Below are 12,626 nucleotides of genomic sequence, written 5' to 3' on the forward strand. Positions count from 1 at the left end.
TTGCATGTAGCGGGCTGTGTCTGTGTGGGGTAAGCTAAGGGTATTTCCCAACCACAGTACAGTATATAATGCCTTTTGTCTGCCCCCTCCAGATTTCCTTTGAACCTAACCCCTTGCATTTACATTAAATCTTACGGGGAAATTGGATTAGTTTAACCTCGTTTCACTTAAAGTTGCATTTTTCATGAACATAACTACAATGTTAAATGAGGAGTTACTGTATATTTGTCAGGTAAAGCCATACTACCAAGGAAAAACCTGCTTCAGTTCTCAAATATGGTGAATAAACATAAGAATAGCCCTAATGGCTCAAATCAATGGTCCATCTAGCTCAAGGATCAGCAACCTTTTGGCATGCAGCCTGCCAGGGTAAGCACCTTGGTGGGCTGGGCTGGTTTGTTTACCTGCCGCATCCACAGGCTTGGCCGATCGTGGCTCCCACTGGCCGTGGTTCGCCACTCCAGGCCATTGGGGGTGGCGGAAAGTGGCGACCAGCACATGCCTCGGCCTGCGCCGCTTCCCACCACCCCCATTGGTGTGGGACGGCAAACCATGGCCACTGGGAGCCGCAATCGGCCAAACCTGTGGATACAGCAGGTAAACAAACCAGCCCGGCCTGCCAGGGTGCTTAACCTGGTGAGCCATGTGCCAGAGGTTGCTAATCCCTGATCTAGCTCAATATACTGTCTCTGACAGTGGCCCGTGCCAGATGCTTCAGAGGGAATAAACAGAACAGGGTAATTTCAGGAGGTCCAGTCCCATCCTCTGGCAATTGAAGGTTTAGGGCCGGCAGAGCATGGTATTGTATCCCTGATCATCTTGGCTAATATCCATTGAAGGATTTAAATTCATGGAGGTTATCTAATTCTGTTTTGAACCCAGTTATACTTATGGCCTTCACAATATCCCATGGCAACAAATTTCACAGGTTGACTGTGCATTGTATGAAGAAGTACTTCTTTTTGTTTGTTTTAAACCTACTGTGTTTTAATTTCATTGGTTGATCCCTAGATCTTTTGTTGAAGTCGTATAGGAAAAATTGGTGAAAATATTTATTCAGATTATATGTAATGCATCAGAGGTCATTAAGAGTTCCCACGCTTTTCTGCTCACTTAATCATTTTTAAAAAACTTAAGTTTGCCCATTACTGCAACTATTTGAGAGAGACAACCTCAGAAGACATTTCCTATTTTATCATTTATAGTAAGCATAGTTCTGTACCTGTCCTGTAAAATAGTAAAACAGATTTTAGTTAACAATAAAGTACTCCCCTTCACTATCAACATCCGGCAGAGCTGTGTTCTCTTTAAGAAGTTAGAGAAGCTTTTAAACTGTGTGAGAGCTCTGTTTTAAGGAAGTGGCCATAGTAATGTTTGTAAATCCATTACTACTGATTTGAAATGTGAAGGGACACAATTAATTCAGTTTAAATTTCAATTTTGCCGAAGTGAAATGACTTTAAATTATACCTGCCTCTTGGTTACTCGTCTTCATTTTTTTGATTCTTTACCTTGTTTCACTTTGTCTCCCTCATTGTTGCATACAACCGTCACAAACTAAATGATAGCATGCACCAACTTGGCTTGGGTGTCAAAGACCTGGTCTACACTGGGATGGGGTGGGTGGGATCGACCTAAGATACTTGCACTTCAGCTACACTGTTATCATAGCTGAAGTTGTGTATCTTAGGTCGACTTATCTCATGTCCTCATGACGCGGGATCGACTGTCGCCGCTCCCCCATCAACTCTGCTTTTGCCTCACAATGCAGTGGAGTACAGGAGTCAACGGCAGAGTGATCAGGGATTGATTTATTGTGTCTGCACTAGACGCAATAAATTGATCCTTGAGAAATCGATCACTACCTGCCAATCTGGCGGATAGTGTAGACATACCCATAGACATGCATTGCAACACTTGAGTCTTCAGCTTTGTACATACAGTTTGTGAAGCAAACAGAGCCAATTTTGTACAGCGTTGTTTTCTTTAACTTAAGATCTTTGACTAAGGTTTACATTTTATTTCCCTCCTCTCCTTTACCAGAGGGGAGAGGGAAAGGTTAGATGTCAGTTTTAATGAAGGAATTATTTTAACATTTTGTAAACGTTAACTTGACATATTCCTGTTTTTAATATTGATTCTTTCTTAAGGTGATCAGTGTGAACGAGCTCGACGTCTGCAGTCTAAAATGATGACGAATTTGGCTATGGCAAAGGATCGTTTGCAGCTTCTAGGTACCAGTTGTTGTTCAAAATTTTGAAAGTTGGTACACATAATGATCATGATAACGCATTAACTTAATATATTTAATTATTTAAAATGAAGAGCAAAAGTAATTGTACTTTTTTTAAAAAAAATTAATTTGTAGTAGCGTAGTGTAGTGTTTCTCAGTCTTCTCAGGTTGGTGATCCCTTATTTGAATTTTTTAAAAAAAATCATGAGCGCCTTACAATTACTATACAAATATCATATAATACAACTAGTAGATTTGACTGCACAGCCTTTGAAGGTTTTGATCATCCTGAAGTTACCCTGGACATTTTATTTTCTTTACTTTAAAATTATAATATTTTTCAACACCTTTCAACCCTCCAATTGCCTTTCATGACTTGCTGGGGATCACAGCCCACTGGTTGAAAAATACTGTTTTAATGTACTGGATTTCTGTTGGATGAAACTTATAGGTGTACTCTGTTCTGCGGGAAGCACTGACTACAATTTAAACCAGTTCTATATTATTAATCTGGTAATTATATTAACAATCTGATTCCCAGTATGTACTATAACTGAAGTCATTCAGTCTTATAAATAAGATTAAACAATTTAAAAACTTTAACCTCTGTGACTGTAATTTGATCATCCATCGTCTTCTACTTTAATTACTAAGGTTAAGACCATTTCATTTCAGGAGCAACATATGGGAAAGTCTGAGCTCTTATAAATGTTATGAAACATTGTAATGGATGTGAACACTCTACAAAAACAATACAGCTGACACCTGTGATTGGCAGTAAAATGTTGTGTAATTTTGAGAATCACTGACTTTGTATAAAAAAAAATCTGATAGAGCGTCCTTTAAATAATATGTGCAGAAAGTGCTTTAAATATTCTGTTTAAAAAGATTTCTCTTTTCTATTCTACTGGTGATTTGTTTTTCTGAGAGTTTTTGCAGTAGGGGAAGATGCCCATTCTGGAAAGCAGCACCATAAAATGTGTTTGGGCTGACACCCTCCCACCTGATTCTCTGCCCAGACCTCTTTACTTTCACCTTCAGCACTGCTTATAATTTGAGGCAAGCATCCTAATTTCTTCTTGGAGCCTGATGACGAGTCTGAGGCATGAATGTTTCTCACTTCCCTTGGCTCCCATTGCTCTGTGGCTTGGTATAGTGATTACAGCAGGGAAGAAAGTGACTCTCTTCCTATCTTCCTATTACCTCTGGTTCTGTGCAGGGATCTACGGTATCTCTGTATCCACTGCTGTTTCCTGTTGCTACTTGGATTGGTGCACGTTCTTGGCTCAAAACAGCAGCAACTCATCAATATTAAATAATCCTCTTGAGGCTAGGGGAGAGCCCACGCAGGAGCTGTCACCTACAGTGATGTAGTTGAGCAGTGAAAACTGTGAAGCTGTATGCTGTGCATTCAGCTGTGTGAAGTAAACAAATTTTAAAATTTGATTTCATATGTAGTCATCTTAGATGTAACAATACGCTTTAAAAAAATCAAAATCACTTCTGTTTCTTAGTTGATGGTATATGTTTCATGTGTGCGTTACCTGCCGCTGATGTGCCCCAGTTATGGTAGTTTGCATATGTTAGCAAACTGAGTTGAATATTGGCCATGGGTGCCCTTTTGCGTATATTCCTGCAAAAGGAGATGAAGGTTGCAAAAGTTAAGCACTCAAAAGTCAGGAAATGACATTAAGGGAGTACATAAAATCTTAACTTTGCAACTTTATTTGTTTTATTGTAATCTTTATTTACACGTTCTTTGTCTCATTCTGGGTGCAGGCTAAAAGGTGAATGAATGTGGCAGAAGTAAATAACAAATGAGGCAGGTGTTTTTTGTAAATCCTTGTTTCAGTCTAGTTCAAATTGTCTTTGAAGTGATATCAGTGCAAATCTACTGAAGTCATTGCTTTACTTTATTCTACATAGGTTCTTATGTCTGCCCCATCACTGTAGTTGAGCACCTGCTCCAGAATTTTACCAGTGTAGCTGAGGGCAAAATTTGGATGGGGAGCTGTTGCTTAGTGGTGAAGATCAGAATCATGCCTAAAATATTTTAAAATTAATGATAGAATTAAAGTCTACATAAGTTAGACCTTTAATGTGAAGCAATTATATCACTGGGTGACATCAGTTAGACTGTTTGTTAGCTTTCTTCACTTCTGTTGCACCCTTGCTTTTGTCACTTCTGTCATTAATCCTGCACGCTTGAGGCAATATTACTGTGGAATATGTGATATTGTAACTCAAGTGTATACTGTAATGGAGATGCACAAAGAGTCTTACATAAGGTTGCACGTGCAACTGTCACAAGGGCTTCACTTTATGATCTTAGGCCCCCATTCCTTTAGTTCTGACAGACCCTTGCATCAATGAGGAGACCTCGTAAAATCAGTGCAGCTCTATGCCTGCTTGAGGGTCTGCCTGCAGAGATCCAGTTGCAAGATCAGGGACTAAATATTGTTTTTTCCATAGTAGAATAGTAGTCTTTTAGAAATTCCCAAGTTCCTAAAAAAGAAAAAAAAAAAAGAAAAAAAAAATAGTCCCTTCAGAATGTCACTTACTTTTAAATTTTTTGTCTGACCCAGTGAGAGCTACCAAATGCTTTACTCTGTGTATGGTAGAGATAGACATACAGATGAGAGCTACCTGGCTGAAACTCAATTCAGATATGATGGAAGTGATGTTGGTAGTATAGGGAAAATAATTAGATAATGACACAGATTACATCTGTCCCTTTTAAGAGTTTGTCCAATATTTGTTGTTTGAGTTTGTCTCTAGGTTCTGTTGCATCCTTATCTGCTGTTTAAACAATCATTTAGAAGCATTGACTGTTATAGCCTTTTTTTTACGTTTGGGCCAGGAGGTTGAGATCATTTATTCTGGGTGTGGGCTGTGCCTTTGTGATCCATGCCTTTGTTTTGAGATTAGATTACTTTTGGGCACTCTATTTAAGAGGTGGCACCTTCAGTCTTTTTGGAAACTGAAGCTAATATAGAATGTCTCTCTTTTAGTTGAGTTTATCACTGTAATGGCAGTCCAGGATATCTGGTTAGGCTAGAAGCTGAATTTACAAATTATTGTATTTTGGGTTAGGATACATGGCTGCAATTTACATGTGATAAGGAGTCAAGGAACTTTGTGTCTAGGAATGGCAGCCAATGCACAATTATTCAGGAGGATTTATGAATGCTCTGAAGAGCTTCATAAACCTTGCATCCCAAATGACGATTCTAATTCAGTTGACAATCAGACCATTGTATTCTGCATAAGCAGAGGCACAGGAGAGATCTTCCTGTTTTGGGAAACTGTGTAGGTTTGGAATTGAGCAGTGTCACATAAGGGCATTGCTTGATATTACCTACCTTGGAGGAATGATAAATTTGGAGACTGACTTTGACTGCAAGAACTGTCTCTGAATTAGGAGGTGGTGGATCAGATCTTCCTCCGGTGGAAATGCTGTAGGATCCTACTCATCTCAGCTCTGATCAACAAGATATTGGTGGTATGTGACATCAGGAAGACACTTGCACCAGCAAGGGGTGTTGTCTCCATTCACTGCAGAAAGATTGCATGTCTTCCCACCAACACCCCCTTTAGCAGAGACCCTGGCCAAGTTCAGGCACAAAAGTTCAGTGACTTAGTCATTCCCTACTGAGTAAAACATATGCCTCCCTGTTTTGTGATGGCATTGGCTATTTGCTGCGTCTTACAGCTTTTTTATTTAAGCTTAATATATTTGTTCATAGACGGGAAATGTACAAGAACAGAGCTTCAAGAATTAAGAAACTGAAGAAATTGGGTGGCTGATACATAAAGAACAAATGTTACTTTCTTAGGAGTCGGAGCTAAATGTTACCAAAATGAGAAGAAATTAGAAGACGTTTACTGTATCTGGCTGGATGAGCAAAGAATTTATTAATTAAACTTGATGGACAATGAAAGCTGGTCACAAGGAAAAAGTAGACTGCAGTTTTTGTTGACTTTTTAAGAAGCTTTATCAGAATAATACATCACCAGAGAGAGAGATTCTTCAATCAAGTGCTTTTTAACTCGTTTGTTTGGGAGTGAACACTTAAAATGGGAAGGGGAAATCTCCCAGGAGGAAAGCTATTAATTCGAGGGGGGGGCGAGAGGGAAGGAGAAGAGTTCTCTCACTTATCTAGTGGAAACATATTGTTTTTAAGGGATTCCATAACTACATTGACTCTAAAGGAAGTGAAGAACTACAGTACAGTACTTGCACTGTTATTTCATGTACGTTGTTAAGAAGCAAAGAATAGTATACTTTCACTTTCTCTAGTGCTGTAAATTTCTTTTCTGTTCAGTTGTCAGTTGGGAAATCTTGTTAACTCCAAATGAAAACACTTTGTCCCAAATTCTGGAAGCTACAGCAAAATGCTTAGGATCAGGTCCAGAAGTAGAGTCTAGGGATCAGCTGGTATAGCTCCTCTAATATTTTAGAGGTCTGGCGTGAGGAGGCCATAGGAGAAGAGGGATCTTAAACCATACCTTAAATATTAGCCCAAATGAAAGTGGCTACTTTCTCTTTGCCTCCCCACAAAAGGGGGAGAGGGGCTATATCCTATTATGGGGTGTTAAATGAGGAATCTTACAGACCACATGTATATACTGTGTACATGTAGATAATATATATACACATGGACTTATTTTAAATTAGTGGATCCCCTACCAGTAATATGTCTTTTAAGAATGAATGCCCATGTCCATACAAAGGGAAAAGTTGTGTCTAAAGTTCTAATTGTATGTTCTGACACACAGCTTTTTCCCAGTATAGACAGGCCTTAAGGCAAAATGGAACAAGTGGGTAGCAAACAACTGGAAGGAGTTAGGGAGAGGAGACTTTGGAAACAGTAATAAGAATTGTTTATCTAGGTGGAATAAGTTTTAAAAATTAGCAGTCCCTTCTGGCACTATACCTAACTGTCTGTCTGACAGTTTCTTTTAGGCATTGTGATGGGGTGGCTGCTTTTTTTTGAGAGAGAGAGAAAGAGACAGGAAGGTTAGTGGCTTTTCAGATTGGTTCAGGGAAGGTGTTGCATGTATAAAGATGGAGTCAAATTATACTTTTTCTGTTTTATTTGGGTTTTAGTCATTTGCCCATCACCATGGTAACGGAGCACAAATGTATTTCTGGGGAAAGCTAACATGGGTGATTGAGACTGGCAATATCAGCAGAGCAGGAGAACTGGGAAGGTAGATAAATAGGGAGGGGCAAAGTTGTGAAGGGCCTTAACAGCTAGGACCAAAAGTTTGTATCTATTGCAGTGCAGAAAGGGGAGCCATGGAGTAACTTAAAGTGATGCACTTATCAAGAAAATATGTATATTTTTAACTTGTGGGATTGAGGGAAGGCTCCTGTCAAAATATATATATTGACTTATTTGTTTTATTTGTTTACTGCTAATAGCTTCATTATGTTGTGGCATCCTTTTTTGTGGCAAAGTTCCTTCCTCTTAATCTTAAATTATTTTCATGAAACACATTCAAATGTTACTGAAGTTTAAACTTTTGACTTGGTCAAAAACAAGGGTATTTTACAGAATTTTTTAAAAATTACATGCAGCTTCCTAAGAAGTGAGAACTCTACAAACTTCAATTCACATTTTGAAATCCTGAAATCACCTACCTCATTTGAGTACTAGCAACTGTCAAACAAGTTTTGTTTATTACAGACACATTAAGTGTAAAATGTGGACTAGCTTACATACCTGTTTCGGTGAGCCACTTATTGCGTGAAAGAGTACTTGCAAATGGTCAACACAAGCTCCTAATGGAAAACTTCCAGGAACGAGGTTGTCATACAAATCCCACTGTATGTCAGATGGAGTCAAGATAATAAATCCTGTGCAGTGCCTTTGGAAAAAAATCCTCTGTTAGTGATTTTTTTTTTTAATGGTTACTTTTAACTAATTCAAGGATTGACTGCCAGTTTAAAACTGCTTTCATGGCTTTGTACTTCATATACACAGATTTTTGGGTTTTTAGGTTCATAAAGTAGTTAGCATAAATAGAAATATCTCTTTTATCTTTGACCCTTACATCAAGTATATGGAAGCTGGCGTTGTCATTTCTATGTGATCAGCGTACATAAATTTCATTGGTTCATTTTTTGTTTTTTATTTGTTTGTTTTGTCCTTTTTCCCCCCTCTGTTTGTTGCATAGAGAAGCTGCAGGCAGTTTTGCAAATTCCCAAGCCGCAAATGGAGGTCTATAATGACAGTACTAACCTGGCATGCCGCAATGGACATCTCCAGTCAGGTGGGTTTGGTTTCACCAGCACCGAATTAATCAGGGATGTCTATCAGTTTCTGGTATGTTGCAAGGAAAATACTGAATTTCCTGGCCCCACATTAATTTGTTAACATTTATATGTTTCTGTTTTAAAGGTTTTGTAGAAATACATTCCATCCTCATAAGGCTCTTTGTTAATGCTATTTGTTATATTTCAGTACTTGGTTGTCTATCAAAAAAGCTCTCCTTCTTTGTTGCTCCTTTTCAGGGTTTCAAAAAGTTAGGATCCAAAAGAGTTTACCTTAATGTGCTTTGATCTAGTTCCGTTTCAAAGAGCACTAGATCAAAGGGCATTAACGAACTGTTAATGCACATGAGCAGGATCCATGCAGACAGTTAGTCCACAGCAGGCTAGTACAGGGTAGAGTCGCACATGAACTTGCCATAAACTAAATATTGTTGTAGACAAGTCCAAAAGACAGGATTCCAAAAACACTTTTCTTGTGGCTGTGTATTTAAAGGAGCTTAACATGATCATACTTTAAAGTTTAAATCTTAGCTCTTGATTTCTGGCATTTCCTATTAGAAGTAATTTATTGCACTGTGGTGATAGTCAGCATAAGATGTTCTTGGAAAAAACCTTTGTTTTGTTTTGTTTAATATAGGACAGATACTGATCTAAACTCACATTAGGTTGCTTTAACTAAGTGTCAGTTTGTGCTTGTAATAAATTTTATATTTTCTGCTCTTAAAGTAAAAAAACAGCAACACTTACTATTTTTAACTATAAGTTTTCAGTTAGAGAAGATTTTTTCCTCTTTTCTCCCAAGTGATGGTACCAAGAATACTAAATTGTCACAAAAAGTGTATTTCCAGTTTAAGTGCTACACATGTGAAGCAAAACGTCTCCTGAATTTCATAAACTGTTAAGAATTAAAAGGATGTTTAAAGCCACCAATATGATGTAATCAGAACAATAAACCCAATTTAGTCATACATATGCAGTGTAGATTATTCATGTTAAGTGAAATCAGGTTAAACACCAATGGAATTAACAAAACTCGGCTACAGAACTCAGAGCACAGCAATCTTAGACTAGTATGCAATCAGTCCTTAAAGTGACTGTCAACTTGAAATCTAGTCAGTTGAGTTTTAAAAAAAAAAAAAAAAAATCTTTCAGCAATTCACTTGCCTTTGAATGCCCAAACTATTATTCTAACTATATGGTCACTTTTCTGTTTTAAAAAAAAATCTCTCACTTTTTGACTTCATAAGACACAAAAACAAGGAAACAAACTAATTATACGTTTCAGTTATTTTGTGTGTCTGAACAAATACATTGTCTTCTGGAATTTTTCTGTTAGATTTGTTTTTGGCTTTGTTTGGAATGATGATGGAGGTTTTTAAAAGTCTGCATTTTTATTTTAAGTTGACATTTAAGCAAAACTTCATAACTAAATCAAACTTAACAACTGATAGTATGAAATGGCCTAGTAAAACTTTGGTTGTCTGCATCCAGATGGTTCCAAGTTTAAATACATACACCCTACCCAACGTTTGAAAAAACATAGGCTGATTTCTCTTTCATGTGCTCCACTTTTGGTTTTTTGCTCAGTTCTCTACACTATTTTTCTAATGTGGATAGCCCAGAAAAAGGTTTAATAACTGGGCAGTTTTTAACTTTGGCAAGAAATAGTTCTAGCACTCACTTGTTTCTTTTCAAAAGTTCCTCACATACGTACAAATTATCTCCTGTCCTTCAAGTCAAGAGTCAAAACAGGAGAAGTCTGCTTCTTCTGCAATAAGGTCATCTTATTTTAAAAACAAGTACATTTTTCTCTCTTCATTGGTACCATAAATTAAAAGTTGTGGAGGACAGCAGAATTGCACTGGATTTCACATTGGGCTTAAAGCCTAGAAAAATAACAGTTCCACAATCTAACAACTCTTCATTTCTATTAAAATGCCTTATTAAAATAAATGTTTGTTCCATTCTTTGATTTGAGAAACTATTATCTAAGGTACTTACTTGACCTCCGTTGCTCTAGTATTGCCTCCCAACCTTCAATGTAGTTCTTCTCTCAACATCCCTATAGTAAGGAACTACTATATCTCCATTTTTGCAAATGGGAACTGAGCCACAGAGAATGCGACTTACCCAAGGTGGCACATAAGAAGTCTGTGGTGGAACAGGATCTTGAACCCAGGTCACCCCAGTCCTGGGATAGTACCCCTAGCCATTGGATCTTCCTTTCTCTTATTTCTGTTATATACATCTCTCTCACGTTCACCAGGTACTCAGGTAACTTTCATATTGTGAACAACATGGTTTAATTAAAATCCATGGATATTTTTTCACCCAAGGCTACTGAAAATGGAGAAATGTTTTGTTACAGATTTGAACTGGTAAATTATGTCCTTGCTGGATACTTACACTTAAAGAAAAAACACTGTCAAGGGGAAAGTTACATTGCCAAATTTTGGGATCAGTGGATTATTCATATAGACTCATACTCCCCACTTCTTCAGCGTCTTTCGTAAAGAAATTCCTGAAGGAGTGAAGAGTCACTCTCTCGTCTGTATTTCAGACCATTCTATGAGCAGTGGCAGAGGTAGATAATGGAATGCCTCACCAGGTAACAAGACATGGACTAATAGGCTAGGGTAGGTAAGGTAGGGTAAAGTAATGGAGACATTTTCTCTTCTTCCTCTCCGGCCCTTTCAACTCCTGGCAGCAGCTAGGAGGCTGTAGGAAGGAACAAAGGTAAAGTTACTTCTCCCTCTGCAGCAAGAGGGAAGCTTCAAATTTATCAGACCTCTATTACTCACAGGCTGATCTGAAATACAGAATTCCCAAATAGGATATAGAATGAGACTGAGAGAGAGGTATCCGAATGTGCTGCTGCTTCCTGGTATCTCGGCTTTTCATTAGGTTTTTGCTTCTTGACCTTGCTGGAGGAGATGCCACCCTTTTCTTTGTATCTGTCTATCTAGATGTCTGGTAAATTTTTCAAGTTCTGTTGGTAAGGATAAGGTGGTGCTTACAGTCTTGTCTTGCATTCTTGTAAACATACTGTCTTTAGTTCTGCGTTAGTCAGTTAATCATCCTGCCAACATCCTTCCTACACGTACCCTTCCATTACAACAAGAAAAGTGTAGTGTTAATTAAAAAGTGCTTTGACTTAAAATATCTGGCTTTTTTTCAGTTGCCGCTATTACAGTGGGTCAAACTCAAACACCTTCCAAGGCCCATTCTTCTGTCTAAATAGCTGTCTGCATTTCTCATGGCTATTCTTTGGCAGGCCTGTATCATCAAGGTTTTTCTTTCAAAACATTATTATTCTGATTCAATCTTTAAACTCTGTGGCAGAATCTGTTTCTGACCCTCACCTCCCAGGCCAAATACCCCCGATGTATATTCAGATGTCTCTACTTTTCATTTTGAAAATTTGGTCCCTTGGATTTTTATAAAATTCTTTACTATTGTGACACCTGATGTCTTGTCTCTTATTTGTGCAGCTTGTCATTTTATAGATGCATCTGTGGACCTCTCTAGAATGTAGAAGGGAGTAGTCTTGTGACAAAACTTACCTCTGGAGAATAAGTTACCTAATGTACCTGTTATTGTCTTTAGACTAGATTCCAACAAACCTACCCAAATTGTTCCATAGTGATAGATACACGTTGTAATAAAAAACGGAGGCAGTAGAGGTTACTTTGTAACTTCTATCAAGGGCAGGCACAAGTCTTTAACAAGTCTTCGTAGTTTTATTTTAATATTAATCCTTATGTGATATATGCTTCAATAGCGATTAATTGGAATATTGCAGTACTCCTAATGTACTTACTTTGCCTTGCTCCTGGGTCTCAAACTATGCTGAAATTCACTTTTGTCCAATTGTTCTTGATGTACTCAATGTTAAAGTCCTGTACAGTGTTTGGGTATTCAGCGTTTTAGTTTTAGCTTGTGCCTGAAAAGGTTTGTCAGTATAGGTATACAGATAGATCTATTGGCAAGACACCTACTGGAGACATACCTTTTACTGGTGTAGCTTAAACTAGTTCCCCAAACCGAGTAAGTGATTTTTTTAAAAAAGACCTTTTTGGGGGGTGTGAGGGGGTGTGAGGGGGTGCAGTATAG

General features: G+C 38.0%; 1 protein-coding gene and 1 long non-coding RNA gene across 5 annotated transcripts in view; one reads left to right on the forward strand and one right to left on the reverse strand.

The window, feature by feature from the left end:
• SPAST (spastin) overlaps positions 1-12,626 on the forward strand; it is a 59,299-nt gene that overhangs the window by 7,872 nt on the left and 38,801 nt on the right. For 2 of the 4 annotated variants that reach the window (XM_032788664.2, XM_075064207.1), the window contains exons 3-4: positions 2,151-2,234; positions 8,417-8,512. In XM_032788664.2, coding sequence (XP_032644555.2) covers positions 2,151-2,234; positions 8,417-8,512 — 180 coding nt within the window. The remainder of the gene's footprint in view (positions 1-2,150; positions 2,235-8,416; positions 8,513-12,626) is intronic. The other 2 variants (XM_075064208.1, XM_075064209.1) reach the window with 1 other exon arrangement.
• LOC142046598 (uncharacterized) lies at positions 2,355-8,396 on the reverse strand. Its single transcript, XR_012655592.1, has 2 exons — positions 7,963-8,396; positions 2,355-4,738 (listed from the first exon to the last, which is right to left on the reverse strand). It is a non-coding gene; the product is annotated as an uncharacterized LOC142046598 (long non-coding RNA).

The sequence above is a fragment of the Chelonoidis abingdonii genome, chromosome 3 (assembly GCF_003597395.2).
Source record: "Chelonoidis abingdonii isolate Lonesome George chromosome 3, CheloAbing_2.0, whole genome shotgun sequence".
Lineage (NCBI taxonomy): Eukaryota > Metazoa > Chordata > Testudines > Testudinidae > Chelonoidis > Chelonoidis abingdonii.